General features: G+C 48.0%; 1 protein-coding gene across 2 annotated transcripts; it reads left to right on the forward strand.

The window, feature by feature from the left end:
* Positions 1-1818: 1818 nt before the first annotated feature.
* On the forward strand, positions 1819-16482 carry LOC147021387 (uncharacterized). 2 transcript variants are annotated; one of them, XR_015060780.1, is made up of 5 exons: positions 1819-2157; positions 2320-2381; positions 2464-2617; positions 14339-14452; positions 15222-16482. XR_015060780.1 is itself a non-coding variant. In XM_085891292.1 (4 exons), the coding sequence occupies exons 1-4, from the start codon at positions 1960-1962 to the stop codon at positions 14366-14368; spliced, it is 444 nt and encodes a 147-aa protein (XP_085747418.1). In that variant the 5' UTR covers positions 1822-1959; the 3' UTR covers positions 14369-15070. The 2 variants fall into 2 exon arrangements, 1 of the variants encoding a protein (XP_085747418.1); XM_085891292.1 differs by lacking the exon at positions 15222-16482 and having other exon boundaries at positions 1822-2157; positions 14339-15070.
* Positions 16483-16902: the final 420 nt, after the last annotated feature.

Consider the following 16902-nt stretch of genomic DNA (forward strand, 5'->3'; position numbering starts at 1 on the left):
ACTCTACGCCCCACCAGCACTCTACGCCCCACCAGCACTCTACGCCCCACCAGCACTCTACGCCCCACCAGCACTCTACGCCCCACCAGCACTCTACGCCCCACCAGCACTCTACGCCCCACCAGCACTCTACGCCCCACCAGCACTCTACGCCCCACCAGCACTCTACGCCCCACCAGCACTCTACGCCCCACCAGCACTCTACGCCCCACCAGCACTCTACGCCCCACCAGCACTCTACGCCCCACCAGCACTCTACGCCCCACCAGCACTCTACGCCCCACCAGCACTCTACGCCCCACCAGCACTCTACGCCCCACCAGCACTCTACGCCCCACCAGCACTCTACGCCCCACCAGCACTCTACGCCCCACCAGCACTCTACGCCCCACCAGCACTCTACGCCCCACCAGCACTCTACGCCCCACCAGCACTCTACGCCCCACCAGCACTCTACGCCCCACCAGCACTCTACGCCCCACCAGCACTCTACGCCCCACCAGCACTCTACGCCCCACCAGCACTCTACGCCCCACCAGCACTCTACGCCCCACCAGCACTCTACGCCCCACCAGCACTCTACGCCCCACCAGCACTCTACGCCCCACCAGCACTCTACGCCCACCAGCACTCTACGCCCCACCAGCACTCTACGCCCCACCAGCACTCTACGCCCCACCAGCACTCTACGCCCCACCAGCACTCTACGCCCCACCAGCACTCTACGCCCCACCAGCACTCTACGCCCCACCAGCACTCTACGCCCCACCAGCACTCTACGCCCCACCAGCACTCTACGCCCCACCAGCACTCTACGCCCCACCAGCACTCTACGCCCCCCCAGCACCCTACCCCCCACCAGCACTCTACGCCCACCAGCACTCTACGCCCCACCAGCACTCTACGCCCCACCAGCACTCTACGCCCCACCAGCACTCTACGCCCCACCAGCACTCTACGCCCCACCAGCACTCTACGCCCACCAGCACTCTACGCCCCACCAGCACTCTACGCCCCACCAGCACTCTACGCCCCACCAGCACTCTACGCCCCACCAGCACTCTACGCCCCACCAGCACTCTACGCCCCACCAGCACTCTACGCCCCACCAGCACTCTACGCCCCACCAGCACTCTACGCCCCACCACCACTCTACGCCCCACCAGCACTCTACCCCCCACCAGCACTCTGCGCCCCGCCAGCACTCTTCGCCCCACCACCACTCTGCGCCCCACCAGCACTCTACGCCCCACCAGCACTCTACGCCCACCAGCACTCTACGCCCCACCAGCACTCTACGCCCCACCAGCACTCTACGCCCCACCAGCACTCTACGCCCCACCAGCACTCTACGCCCCACCAGCACTCTACGCCCCACCAGCACTCTACGCCCCACCAGCACTCTACGCCCCACCAGCACTCTACGCCCCACCAGCACTCTACGCCCCACCAGCACTCTACGCCCCACCAGCACTCTACGCCCCACCAGCACTCTACGCCCCACCAGCACTCTACGCCCCACCAGCACTCTACGCCCCACCAGCACTCTACGCCCCACCAGCACTCTACGCCCCACCAGCACTCTACGCCCCACCAGCACTCCTCCACCCCCATGCCCCACCAGCACTCCTCCACCCCCATGCCCCACCAGCACTCCTCCACCCCCATGCCCCACCAGCACTCCTCCACCCCCCTGCCCCCCCACCCCTCCTCCACCCCCACGCCCCACCAGCACTCCTCCACCCCCATGCCCCACCAGCACTCCTCCACCCCCATGCCCCACCAGCACTCCTCCACCCCCATGCCCCACCAGCACTCCTCCACCCCCATGCCCCACCAGCACTCCTATTTTTGGTATGCTATTAGTCAATTAAGAAATTCATTATTTTATGATTATTATTTATTTATTTTAATTATGCAATTCACTAATGATTGTACACCATTCCCAAGTCCATCCCCATGTGCTGCACGGCAGCATCGCCCGGCTTTGTTGCACATTCGAGGATTTGTTTATTTATTATTATGGCATGGGGGTGGTATTCTTTGTACCTCTACTTGTTTTTACGTGAAATGCTGAGCTCGGGTTATCCACTCATTCCCTCATTGCAGATTGCAAAAGAAAATGAAATGAAATTATTTCAGTCGAAGATTCACCTTGTAAGTCATCCGAAATCTCGTTTCCTTGGGGAATGAAGTTCTCATGTTAACAAAACGATGGGAATAATAAAGTGAATATGTGGATTAAATCTCAATGTCCCATTATTTTATTGAATTTTTTTTTTTCCCCCCTGCATTTTTGTTAATATAATTTTGTTTCAGGCTGCGGTGCATTTGCAGCGTGATAGGAAGAAGCTGTTGAGTTTGCAGCAACAGCACGTCTCGTAAGTACTCCGATGCACACTGTATTTACTCGAGTGTTCCTTTTTCATTGCTTAATGCCATCTCTTTGCCCGACAATCCCAGGGCCTTGCATTATTTGAAGCAAATCGAGGGAGAGCTCAAGGTTTTGCAACGCTCCCAATCCCGCCTTTTCATTTCCCAGTATTTCTCAGCGTTGTCCTCCTTTATTCATATGGAGGTGGCCAAGTCCTCCACACTCACAAATCAGAAATCCAAGGTGCATTTTAATAATTGTTTGCTGAAGACATTTTTGTACATGCACGCTTTACCACCAACAAAGATGAACTGACGTGTCAAAATCAAAAGATTGCTGCTGTACTTGCTATCACCGTGGCAACAAAAATACATTGTCATAGCTTAACATCAGCCAAAGCTCTCCCTAACAAGAGGGGAAATCTACAAAGTTGGGGTGTTCTGAAGTTCTTGTTATGAGATGAAGACAATCTATTAAATGCTTGCTTTTATTTTCCAATACGTATATATTTAGTAAGGAAATTTGTGGTGATTGAATATTGAACTAGAGCACATACCGCCACCAGGCTGAACAGTTTTGCATCGTACCGAGAGGCTGGATTTGCATCCAGACCTTAACCAAAATCTTTTTCAGGTTCTTCTTGTCACCTAACCAAGTTTCATCATAACCCATCCACACTTTTTTTTTTAATATCTAGCTGTATTGTTTTGGGCTGAGTTTCGATGGTGGGCACGACCGCTAGATGCAGCAGTAGAGTGGGCACCACCGAACACCCGGAATTCAGATCTTTACACTCGGATAAGTCCGAAAGCCACGGGTTCCTTTCAGGACCGTGAATCGCCAATAATTCGACCGCGTGGGATAGGGTTAATTGCCTAATTTCAATATACCTAAATACCCACGCAGTCTTACTACCAGGGAACCACACTCTCGGCCGACTCTGTCCGATCCGAGTCGCAGGTAACGACTCTGATCCGGTGTTATCGAGCAGAGTTACCAGAGCCGCGTCAGACCAAATGAACAATTTAACCTCGCTATCTCTCAATACACAGTGTGCTAAGCCAATGAAAGATGACAGGGAACGAGCTGGGACATTCAACAATAGGGAAATTTATTTGTAATAATAATCGGGGAGGGAAGCGCACAAAGAGCACAGTTATCCAAATAAGAAGTGTGTAATATACATTGAGCAAAAGAAAGCACTTACACAATTCTACTTGAAGATGGGCCCACACACAGACACACGCACAGAAATGGACCCCGTCCGGTCTTTATTGAAGGCTTCCAGCTCAAGGAAAGGTGAGCTGGAGACCTGAGCCTGTACTTGGACCTGTCCACCTCGTGTGGTCTTCAACGATCCGGCTCGGCAGGACTCGAACCCGCAACACAATGCCGCTCCAAGCACCAGGTGCCGTGCTCTCCAACCGGCCACGCACCAATCGACCAAGACCAAGGAGAAGATCAGAGACTACGATGACCCAGGACCAGACGAACCAGCCAACACCAAGACCTGCAACCCCCAAGACGACGATGACTTCCACCACCAGCCTGGGGTTCCTTTATGTTCCTTTATATTCCTTTTTCCTCCGGGGTGAGAAAATCGCCGTCTGAGGTGATCTCCACCCTCATTGGCCGGCGTGTCATGGGAAAGTCGCCTTCTGTGGCCATCTCAACCCTCATTGGCCGGCGTGTCGTAGGAAAGTCACTTTCTGTGGCGTGATTGGACAAGGGGCACGCCCCTGCCTTTCTGAGCGGAGTCCTGGTCTGAGGTGATGGAAATTTCACTCACATACGTGGCTGAACGCACGTGGGCAATGGCGTCGGTAAGTGAAGTGAAGTGAAGGAGATTTGTTGTAAATGAAACTCCGCAGCGCACACATGCAATTCCCATTAGACACAGGTAGGGGTCCCTAACTATAAACACACACTTACCGATATAACTGTTCTTCAAGGACCTGAATGTTGAGTGCTCATGGCTGCCAGATTCGCAACACTACCCCCTCCCCTTTTTACAGACTCGTCTCAAGTCATTGAATTTTCGTGTGACCAGCATGTGTAAGTTCTCCCCGAGTACGATTTACCTATGGATCCTGAGTGCGACATTTTTTCATACATGTCCCAAAATTATATAACCAAGTGCGCTGCGTAACTAAACTATCAGACGCACTCGGACAACTTAAATAAATTGCCAGCGCAAACACAAACAACAGGTGGGTTGCAAGATATTTACAATTTTACCTTATCTATTTACACTAACCATGGCCCAGGACCTGTGATATGTGGGGAAAAAGGCACAGCAAAGTCAACAGTTTTTTGTGTGGCTGAGTGCACAGAAGCTGAAGTCGGTCATCCTCATGGCCTGCTCTGAAGGTCCACCTTGGTTGTTTCAGTGAACCTTTTTTTTTTTTTTCTTTTTTCCTTCCATACCCCAGCTGCTGGAGGCAACTCACCCTAACATGGCAGGCCATGCACCATCCCACAGGCCATTTGAAGTGGCCTTTATGCAGAAGAGGTGGCCAGGCTGCTCAATGCAGTCTCTGGCTCATACAAATGAACGCATGGGCTGCTCAAATGCAGTCCCCATGTACGGCTGCCTGCAGGGCAGTCTTGGCAAATGCTTGCTGGATGGTCCTGGCACACATGGATGGATGGATGGTGAACACAGGGGCAATTCAACAAAAATGTAGCAGCCATGGGGTTATGACAAAGGCAGGCAAATGAGGCATGGCAAGGCGAGGCAATGCGGACCAGGTGATGTAGCACAACACAGGCCGGCATATGAAGCTGGCCGGCCTCTGGTCTCGTTCCGTGAAGTTTTTGGAGGGAGTGCGGTGGTGCCGGCCGCTCTGGCAACTTGCTCAGACCTAATATACGGTTTCCCCCCAACCTATCGCCTTTGCCTGTCTGTCCATACCAGCACCCCCCTCTCTACCCACCCCCACCAGCACTCTACCTCGACAACCACCCTCCAAATGGGTTTCGTGCCTTCATACACCACCAACAACAGAACAACCTCCTTTTGGTAAATTTGACTAACCCACTAACTAACATTACACTGACCCCGGGGTCACTTGGGTGGGATTCACTCCTCCCCCCACTCATTCATTAATCCCACGAACAAAAAGCTAAACCCATCCCGCTAACTAGTGCTCCTTTACCCAAGCAGGATGTCCACCACATCCCTGCTGGGCCGTGTACTTGGAGTGAGCCTCCCTTAGTTTGCAACAAGAAAACAACAAAATTTAGCCCCTTTTTTTTTTTTTTTTTTTTTTTTTTTTTTTAATTTTCTGATAATTTCGTCTCCCTAACCCCCTTTCTGTCTTTGTCCGGCTAACCTATCCTGTCAACCTCACCTACTCCCAACCCCTAAAATCCTTTTTGGAGGGGAATAAGGGAGAGACTAGCGTCCTGTCTCGAGGCCCAACAAAGCCTCAGAATAGCCTCCACAGATTTCAGCAATCTTTCCCAACTTGGGTCCAGTGGCCTACACAAAGCGAAGGGATGGATGGTGCAAAGGGGTACATTTCCTAACGATCCTAGCATTTATTAACTTTAAACTAACCCGGGGATTTTCAAAACGCCTGCCACTTTAAACTATCAGTTCTAAAAAACATGATTCCCGTCGCCTGTGTTGGTGTCCATTATAAATTTGGGCTTGCCCGCAAATTTTCACTCGTTCCCTTGCACAATTTCATGGCTGGGCAGCGTGGCTCACTTGGCAGGGATTTCCCTCCTGCCGAATCTCAAACTATGGCACCCCTGGGCCCTGAGGCTGTCTCCGAGCCTACCTACTCCCTATGAACGTGGGGGGTTGCCCTTCCCGGCATTGCCCCCCTCTGATGCTCACGTGGCATTTTGGCGCTACGGGTCCCTTTCTGAGGGTCGCCCATGCCCACTACACTATCCTGGTCCCTTGGACCCTTGGCCTACTCTGGCCGACTGTCCGGTGCCCGGGGTGCCCTCTACTCGATACCTTTCAACAGCCACGCTCCAAGCCGGTCCATGGACTCCTGCACCCCTCCCAATGGGTTTCGTGCTTTCATACACCACCAACAGAACGATCTCCTTTTGGTAAATTTGACGAACCCACTAACTAACATTACACTGACGCCTCGGGGTCACTTGGGTGGGATTCATTCCTCCCCCCACTCATTCATTCGCACCATGCATTCCCCATTCACTCCACTCACTCACTCGGGCCCGCTGACCCATACTCTTTCATCATACTTCTTTCAATCTTTCTAATCACTCCACACTCTACCTATGTTCCCCTAACTATCTCATGCTCCCTCGTCGTCCCTTAAATTAGTGCATGTTCCTTTTAACTCTTACTGCTAAGCTACGTCCCCACTACACATTCCATGTCAGTCCATGTCTCCCAAATCCATTCCTAAATCTAAACTGAATTCCCACTAACTAATTCACGGGCCCCATGGAGGATGGCTCAAGCCCCCATGAGGCCAGTCTAACTAAGCTAAACCCATCCCGCTAACTAGTGCTCCTTTACCCAAGCAGGATGTCCACCACATCCCTGCCGGGCCGTGTACTTGGAGCAAGGCTTTTTTTTTTTTTTTGCACCGCCAAGGCGGCGGTCTGCGACTCGCTCGCTCGTCTCTTCCGATGGCCGATAATCGAGGCCTTGTCGCCCTGTGAATCTCAATCAGCACTCGCTTTCGTGGGGTCCACCATGGGAGCCAACGCACGCCGCGAGGTCCGTGCCGATGACGTCACTCACACACCGGACCTGCGCGGTTTCCCATGCAGGCCAGCACGAGCGTATCTTCCCGGGAACCCGCTCCACGTGTTCCGCGAACAGAACACACGGCATGAAGCATGGGGAGCTTCGCACACGCGCTCGGATGTGCACCCGTCCGTTACAAATGCGAACGACACTCGCCTGCATTTTTGCCGTGCACGTGGCTGGCTTGTATTCAACGTGGAACGTTCTCGTGCCGGATCGCGATCGCGCAGACGTGCGCGTGCAGGCCGTGTGCGAAATGTGAAATGGGCTCGAACCACCGTAGTGCCGTCACGCGAACCCGGCGCGGTTGCCAAATTAACCCTTTGCGGCCTCACAGGCTCGCCATACCAGTCTCCCGTCTGGGTCGGTCCATGTTTCAATTCCTCGCATGCACTGACGCATGCCATGACACTCGTACTGCTCACACATTTCACCACACACTCCGGGACAATCACATCGGGGATTCGTGCCAACTCAAGAAATCCCGGGGTTTCCATACCCCCCAAGCTCGGCGTGTACCCATTCACATCGCTCACCCGCTCAACCTCGCATGTCCCGACCGGACTCACCTCGTTGCGTTCTGCTTCGAGAGAGCTTAACATCTCCCCCTGTTCCTGGGGGATGTTAACCTGATGCTCAAACCTGGTCACGAGACATTCCACGAGTTCAACCCCATTGTCCCTCATCTCTACTTGTGTGTGTCCGTCTATTTCCTGTAGTTTCTCCTCTATTTCTTCTAATTCCCATGTCTCTTCTATTTCTTTTAATTCCTGCGTTTCTGTCTGATAATTTATCCGTCTCCGTCACCTCCTTTGGTTCTTCCATTGTCCCTTCGTGTCTTACCCTGCACGTTTCGGTCTTCTCATCAATTATGGTGGCATCGCTCGTCATCCCGACCTCACCCGTCTCCATCGTGGGCCGGACACAATTTGCACTCCCTCTGGTCGGTTCGGTCGCTCCGCCGTGTGGTGCCGCCATTTTGCAATCAATTGTCAGCATCTCACCTTTCACCTCGTCCAAGTCCACCCTCATTGCTTCTTGCCCCACCTGGCGACTCAACCCCATGCATTGCATATCACCCCTCAGTGCCTGCGTGTTCGCCTCAATTTTGTTTCCCATCGCATCCATTTTGCACTCCATCGCTCACGCATTCGTTTTTAAATCCTCACTCATTGCTCGTCTTTGCATCTCCACCAACTGGTTCATGTCAAGTGGCGGGGGCGATACGCCATGATCGGTCGTGGTTTCGATGGGGACCGGGGGGGGGGTGGGGAATTTGACGGGGGTGCTCTTGAGCAGCCGTTCCCACCACGCCCATTACAACCTCTAGGTCCGGTTGTGGGGGATGGTCAACCTGCATGGCGGTGTCCCACACGGTGGTTTCGTCCTGGGCCATAGATTCCTTTAACGCTACATCTATACTCACCTGCTTCAGCTCGTCTTGGTTTGCCATGTTGAGAATAAAATTTAATATTGCTCGCGATTTGGAGGGAACGTGGGGGGTTTTGCTCCTCGTCCCTGGTCCGAATCCCGTGAATTTCTCTACGGAGGCGGAGGGGTTCGAAACCCACTCCTGACACCAATTGTTGTGGGGCCGAGTTTCGGTGGTGAGCACGACCGCTAGATGGAGTAGTGGAGTCTGCTCCACCGAACACCCGGAATTCAGATCGTTACCCTCGGATAAGTCCGAAAGGCAAGGGTCCCTTACAGGACCGTGAATCGCCAATAATAAGTGGGAAAGTCGCTCTCTGTGGCCATCTCAACCCTCATTGGCCGGCATGCTGTGGGAAAGTCGCCTTCTGTGGCCATCTCAACCCTCATTGACCGGCGTGTCGTGAGAAAGTCACCTTCTGTGGGGTGATTGGACAAGGGGCATGCCCCTGCCTTCCTGGGTGGAGTCCCAGTCTGAGGCGATGGACATCTCCGCCCACGTACATGGCCGAACGCATGTGGGCAATGGCGTCAGTGTGTGAAGTGAAGTGAAGGAGATTTGTTGTAAATGAAACTCTGCAGCGCACGCATGTGATTCCCGTTAGACACAGGAAGGGGGCCCTAACTATAAACACACACTTACCGATATAACTGTTCTATAAGGACCTGAATGTTGAATGCTCATGGCTGCCAGATTCGTAACAATATATCGTTTTTACCCCTCTCATCTCCGTGGTGAAGAATCACTTTTTAAAAGTCTACGATCCAGATCTTCACCAAAATTGATTTGGCCTGCAAGATGCTCATTACAACAACATCCTATCGATAGTCAAATACTAGTCAGCGAGATGATGATGCTTGGAAGCTTGTAAAACATCTTTTGGGAAAATCATCCAACATGCCTACACTGCAGTGTGAAGATTGACTCGGCATGGCACCAGAGTTTTTTTGAAATCTTCTTGCTGCTACAGCTCCAGAAGAAGCACTGAACATCAAGAAGGTCTTCGATAGGATCTGTCAAGATCTCTTGGTGTGTATCTCAATGGAAGAACTGGATGCAGCTTTTGGTCAAATGAGTGATAAAGCACCGGGCATGGATGGCCTCGGGGTCGATACTTGGAAACTGCCTGATGTGAAGCCCATGTTATTACACTTCTGTAACAGAACATTGAATGAAGTCCTCCTCGTCAATGGGGTGAAGCTGGAATAGTTCCCTTGCACATAAAAGGTAATTTGGCTTTTCCCACAAAGTATTGTTATTGGTTTGACACAAATCGCAGCCAAAACCTACAACAACAGTGTTGCTCAATCGCATTCAACCAACCATTGACCCACTGCTCCGCTTCAGCCAAAATGGCTTCAGATGAAGCCGATCTGTGGCTGATAAGATTCTTGCACTGCGAAGGCTGGTTGAAGTAAGAAACAGTAAGCTGGATAGGGAGCTTGTGCTGTTATTTGTTGACTTTACAAAAGCGTTTGACTCCAGACAGAGATGCTATGTTCATAATACTGCGTGCCTATGGTATACCACCAAAGAGAACAAGCGTGATCAAGATGTGCAATCACACTTCAGCTGTTGTCCTGACACTTGATAGGCTAACGTGGGTATTTGATGTCACTGGGAGTGCTACAAGGTGGCAATCTTGTGCCTTTCTTGTTAATCATGGTGCTCGACTATGTGATGAGTATCACATTGACTGAAGAGGATGGTGTCACTGCAACGCCGCACGAGTAGAAGACACCTTGCTCAGAAACGATCTGACATTGACGATGCTGATGACCTCGCTGTAGCTGCTGATTCACTACATAATGCCTAGGGTATCCTATCTAGAATCGAAGAAACAACCAGCAAAGTCGGTCTTATTAATGCCTCAAACGCAAAGTACATGCACATACATTGTCGACCAAACGAACAACGAACTCTTGGGGCAGCAAGTGGTGAAGTGCTCGAGACAGTTCATGACTTCAAATACCTTGGCTCACATACGAACACTGCCTATGACGTCAACAGCCATGTTGGACAGGCGTGGGCAACAGCAAACGAGCTTGAGAAGGTATAGTGTGCCCCGCTGCAATGAAGCACCAAAATCCAGCTATTTAAAGTTGGTTGAATCAATCTCGCTGTATGGGTGTGAGTCATGGATGCTGACCAGTCGCATGACACGCAAAATAGATGGCAACTACACCAACCTCCTCTGCAAAATACTCAACATACGATTGTGAGACCACATCACAAACATGGAACGATATGGTAATCTACCAAAAATTTCTGATGTTAGGAAGAGGCATTTGAGATTGGAGGGTCATGTCCTCTGGCATGAAGAAGTGGCAAACAGCATCATACTTTAGAAACAAACAGAAAGAGTTGGTAGGCCGAATTTGATGTTGATTAATATTGTCTGCAGCGACACTGGGCTGCAGACAGATGAACTGAAATCCGCTGCAGCTGACAGAGCTGTTTGGGCAAATTTGACAAAGTGACTGTTCTTTTTTGCTGTTTTATTCTGGTGTCGTGTTTGTGATTAATCAACATTTTCCTATGTATAAACAAGTCGTAGTCCTTGTCACACACCCAACCTGTCCACCAAGTTTTGTCTGAATCAATCCATAACTTTTTGAGAGAAATCGAGTTGTTTTCACCTGTTTGGGTAGAGACATTTATCTGTTGAAGATCCAAAATATAATCATCAATTTCACAAGTAGCACTCTCCTCCTGTCTGTCTGGCTGTCCCATAACTTTTTTAACCATTTGAGCTTTTGTCATGAAATTTTCAACAAACCTTTATTATGAGAATAAAGAGAAGACAATAATTTGGTCAGAAAGTCAAAGGGCAGTATCGCATAAAATCGTAAATTTTCATCCATTTTTCCTGAAATTTACATATTGGGTCACTGAATTGGTTCACTAATCAATAGCTCGAAGCCGATTGTTTTTTTGGATTAAAAGATGAAGATTAAAAAAAAAAAAAACCTTGTTTTAAAAAATTATTTATTTATTGTTGTCCGTTTTCATCATGCTTAACATATGGAAGAAGTCTGATTACAAAGCAGATGCATACGGGCTTTGTATTTTCATTTGCTTTCTAGTTTCATTTCGAACGTGAGGGTCTTGTGTTTCTTCGATGCACAAGTATCACTTGTATTTCTGGTCTCTTGCACTTTTCTGACATTCTGATGGTCACAAAAACACTAGCAGGGAGGTTTCAGTGCAGTTTATTGCTGGGGAGAAGTTAAAAATAAAAATTCGCGCCCATAAAAAAGCATCAAGACAAAAATTATGAAGCATAAATCGGTGCCATACTTTGTCAATGGTGTCAAGTCAAAAATGCGTAACTATGACGACCGTAAATCGAGGCCTCCCTATACTATACATTTATGTATATATACACAATTTATTCATTCATTTTAAAGAGCAGGTTTTGGGTCGCTGATGACTTTGCGTGATTTGAAGGTTGTAAGCACATTAATAATCGTTGGACAATTATTTTCTTACATTTCAAACTCAAAATATGCTAAAATTTACTTTTGAGTCAAAACTTTTGTCGGTGATCGAAAAACAGACCGGAAGTTACCGAAGATGCTATGAAGTCACGTTCTCCGAAAACTTTGTGAACAATGGCGAGATGCGAATCAGAGAGTGATTCAAGCGGCGATGAAATTGAGTGTTTTCATTCCGATATTGGCGAGGACGAGTCGGAGGATGATAGGAATTTATACTATGGAGTTTCTGGCCCTGAGCCATATAAATTTGAGCCACTTGCAAGTGCCAGAAAACGGCCTATTTCGTGTACAAGTGGCAGGACTGACTGCCCGGCAGTTCACACTGACAGACTCCACCAGACAGATTGGTTTGTAGATTTTCATTTTCTTGTTTGATTCGTTTGTGACTTGATATATAATAATTTTTAACCCTCTCGTCACTCATGAGTCAGAAATAGAATGAATCAATAATGGACCCAAATATATTATACACCGTAACCTTGGCGTTGAAGTCTTTCTAACAGCTGAGCTTGACTCCAGCGAAAGTGAACAGTTGGAACAAACCCCAACTTTCAAGAGAATGTTGTGGCATATCTATCTATAATTCCAGCAATGTGTGTCTGTCTGCTGTTTCTCGACAACCACTGCTCCGATGTAATTGAAACTTGCCAGGTATATTGCTGGGGCCCTGTGGATGTGCCTTTTCAAGGTTTGATATTAATCAGACAAGTGCTTCCCAAGTTATGGCCATTTATTTACCAACCAATGACAGGACACGTTGCTGTGCAGGCGTGGCCGATGGGGAAGAGATTCTCAGCCGCGTTCCCCATTACGGGTTACAACGTACAGACTTACGGATAGTGTATTCTAATTTCTCGATTTCTTATGCGCATTTATAGATAAACACAATGCCCCAATCCAGTCGTCGTTTACGAGAGCGAAGGAACGGCCTGTGTGTTTGTTTGAAAGTCTTTTTTTTGTTTTGGGGGTTCCCCCCCCCCCCTCTTCTCTTCTCTTTGTGTTTTTCCTTGCGATGACATTGTGAAAAGGCAAAATACGTTTGCGCTAATTGAATAATTGGTCATTGAAACTAAATTACGAATAATCGTAGGTGACAGTGTGAGAAGATGAAGCAGGAGCCAGCTGAGGAGGAGAAGGCTGAATGGTGGGGCACAGCGTCATGCTTCAGTCTCACTTGAGCAGTTGTTTTGAAACCGAGCTCACTCATTGCGTTGCCTTCGTAATCCTTGGCTGTGAAATGGTCACCACAAATGACAAGTCTATCCAAAGGGTCCTCTTTACCCGTTTTCTTTGGGGGAAAATTCGCCCGTTTTGTTTGTTCAAATCTTATCCACTGCCGGCGAATGTTTGATTCCTTCGGGAATCGGTGGGAGCGATTGCCTGTTTTCCAGCCATTTTCGCAAAACATGACACACGTACGAGGCATGATGTACAAATATCCAAATAACTTTGTTCTACAATAATTCAAAAATAAAAAAAGGATAATATAGACAGTTGCAAGCTGAAAAAAAAGCGAAAGAACGGCCCGCTCAACTGGACACTTCTCCAAAACAAAGCGGAAGCTCACTCGCTCATTGAAGAACGTGACGTCACCATCCATATATGGGCACACGGCTGTTTTTTTTTCAACAGCCACGAGAAATAACTTCAGAGTGAAATTTCATTAATTTTCCCATTAGTTAAGCAACCACAATAGTTTGCATCGACCTATTTAATGCACATATCATATTGATAAATTTTCAGAACATGTTTGGTTACCCACAACCTGCTCTTTAAGTGATTCATCACCTTTGAGAGGCAGGGCCAAAATGATGTGTAGCACGATGTCTCAAAAAGTAGTGGATGAGTTGCGTATGTGATGACAGCAAGCCGATTCAATTTTGGTGAAGATCCAGATCTTTATCTGGCCTATCGGTGAGATACAAAACGTAAACTCTTTCAGCCTGGCGGAGGTATGCACTCTACCAAGTGCTGTTCTCGTTATTCTTGTGCCACCACTGTGGACTGCTTGTTCTTTGCTGGAATTAGAAAGTGTTTTATTGACTGATGTGCAGGTCACAGTAGAGCCATCCTCATAATGAAATCCAACAGTCTAAAATTTAAGCTGGATGGTTTTGTCATTGGGATAACTATCCTTAATTTCTCATTCAAATGGGTGAATTAAATAAATAAATCAAAACTGTGCGCAGCATACATTTGAGATTCTTACATTGGAGAAGTGAAAATGTGTTCTTGCACTGTCCTGGTGGTACTATTTTTTTTATTAATACCGATTGTATGTTCTGCTTCAGGCTTCGTTAAAGTGCAACAACAAACGATGAAGGACTTCATCCTGTTGCATTGGTGCCAAGGCCATGATACGAGCTGTGTTCAAAACCAGCTATTTGGAGGCCTCTACTCTCTTGGTAGCTGTGCATATCTTCTTTGTGGAGAGCCTTTAGTTATTATTATTACTGTTATGATGTTCATGTTTTTATATTCTTCTACTACTTTACCCCAAGGAGTGAAGTGAAATGTTATTGCAAAAGGATTTTTCGTTTTATCTAATGTTGTTGTGTTGCTGTTGCTTCAACTCTGAAATGTGTCCAGTTTTGTAAATGGCATTCTATAATCTCTTAATGTAAGCTTCAGATTGTTCACTTGGTGAAAATGGGTTTACTGACCATGTGTGCATGCACACGTTATGATTGCTCTGAGGTCGATGCACTCTCCTCAGCCATTGGGCTGGATTTTAATCCCAACCGAGCTTTTATCTCGTCCTGTGTTTAACACACCGGGTGCTTCATTATTGTGCTCCATCCCTCGGGTATATGTTAAACTTGGCATCCCACCTGCCAGCACTGATCGTTGCACGGTAGGTGTCTTTTGTGAAGAGCAGGCAAGTTGTCACCAACACCCTGAATGAATTTGATTCCTACTCAACTCGCCTTAAGATGAATGTAAGGGTCCAAATTGTTTGTTCAGCTTTGCTGCTGTATTTTTATCCTGTTTTTGAAACTGAATAAACTTTCACATTAAGTTGGCTTCTAGTAATGGGTGAAATTGTTTTTGAAAAAGATCCAGCATTTTATTTTGAAGCTCTAAAACCTTGAATCTCGCTTAGATGAAGGCTGTCATTTTGTGCATTCTCTCGAGATGAGACTTGGATCACTATTTCATTTCATTGCCTCCCAGGGAACTGGGAAATACCCCATGGAGGAGCCGTAATCGCAATGACGCATCGATGGAGCTTGTACAACATTGCAATCTGAAGGTAGAATCTTAAGGAGGATTTCAACACTGCAGCTGGGTTTTAAGGGAAAATGTGAGTATGAAGAAAGGAATTCAACAAACTACCTTACCTCGAGGTTGACAACATTAATGTATTTGGGGGTTTTGTGGGTTATCCTAATGAAGGGATATTGACTTCCCTATGAAAGATTTTCAAAAGAAAACATTCACACGGTTGTACGGAAATGGGCGGGGGGGGGGGAATCCTTTGCTAGATTGTGTCAAGACTTCAGCTTTGTCCATGTGTATGAGTGGGTTGAATTTACCTTTGCACTGTATTTGATATTTGGCAGAGGTAACTACTGTATTGTAAAATGTGAATTGAGGGGGCAACGACTCTCCTTTTATCGAGCCGAACCAGGTAAGGTTGTATTTTGTACAAACCTTTTCATTGAGGTCAGGTGGAGGAGGATTTTTGGCACCCAGCAAATGTATCGAAAGAGTTTTGCACTGTGAAAGGAACCATGAATGGAAAACCATAGCAGTATCGTTGGTTATGGAGCCTTGGAGAGGCATAGGATGCCGGAGCATACAGCACCTTTCATCAGAAGCAGCAACCGATGATGGTCCACCGTGTACGGAGGGCAGGCCAGAAGACACTGCATTCGGGCAGGGCCTCTGGAAAATTACTACGGCATTTGGAGTTGGACCTTCAAGAGAACATCGCTCCCTCTGTTTTCACCATTCACCATGAAAGGACTTCTTGAAGATTTGGAGAGGATATCCCTCTGTTTGTCTCACCAATGCCCCTCATCACCATTCCTCTTCACTTTGTGCTTCACGAGCCTGTGCAATATAAATCAGCAGTAAGACCAAGCTTGTCCCTTTACAAGTCCTGTCCTCTCTTGTGTTCCTTCGTTGTGTGAATCCAGTATTGGTGGCGCCATTAGCGGGTTATATTTAGTTTGTATCGTATTTAAGATTGTTCCTTCTTTCCCTTTTACCCTCTTTTGACTGCCAGGTCTGGAGCGTTATTTAGTGATTGTCTTGTCCTGTCCTCATCATGTTCCTCATATTTATTTTGTAAATAAACCCATTTTAACTATAAGGAGCATTTTCCTGCCTTTTGCATATGCCCACCGCCAGTTTCCGCTTTCATTGGGAATTGTAATTGTGAACTTGGTTTCCCAAGGTAAGAATGCAATAAACTTCAGCAACATTTCAATGGGTTATCTGTGCCCCACTTTCACCACTTTTCCTCCTTCCCCCTGCCTCACCACTGAACCCAGATGCACCAAGGCCTTAATGTGGTGAGTTAGTAGTGCATCATTATTAACCAGTATAAATCTATGCCTTCAGTTGTTAAGCGGATGGAACAACAATGTTGCACTGACAAGCCCCAAAAAAGGGCAAAACGAGTTGATAGCTTCACTTTACAACTTATTGGTGACAGTTTGTGATCATGGCATATTTGCACTGGAAGAGGGCCTTTTGCAGTTGCATCAGGTTAAACTTTATTAGTCTTATTTATCGAGTTGTAGATCCGGCTTTCGAGGCTTACCACGAGGGGAAGCATTCTGGTCCCTCTCAAACACCTGGCCCTGAGGCCGCTGGGCACATAACTCCGGTAAGATAATGCACAGAT

The sequence above is a fragment of the Eptatretus burgeri genome, chromosome 8 (genome assembly GCF_056783735.1).
Source record: "Eptatretus burgeri isolate ZD-2024b chromosome 8, Ebu_testis_v1, whole genome shotgun sequence".
NCBI lineage: Eukaryota > Metazoa > Chordata > Myxini > Myxiniformes > Myxinidae > Eptatretus > Eptatretus burgeri.

Bases quoted from the DNA above. Each gene is read 5' to 3' on its own strand.
- LOC147021387 (XM_085891292.1), top strand. From the start codon at position 1,960: ATGTGCTGCACGGCAGCATCGCCCGGCTTTGTTGCACATTCGAGGATT. The intron at 2,158-2,319 runs GTAAGTCATCCG...ATTTTGTTTCAG, and splicing joins TTCAGTCGAAGATTCACCTT to GCTGCGGTGCATTTGCAGCG. The intron at 2,618-14,338 runs GTGCATTTTAAT...GTTCTGCTTCAG, and splicing joins TCACAAATCAGAAATCCAAG to GCTTCGTTAAAGTGCAACAA.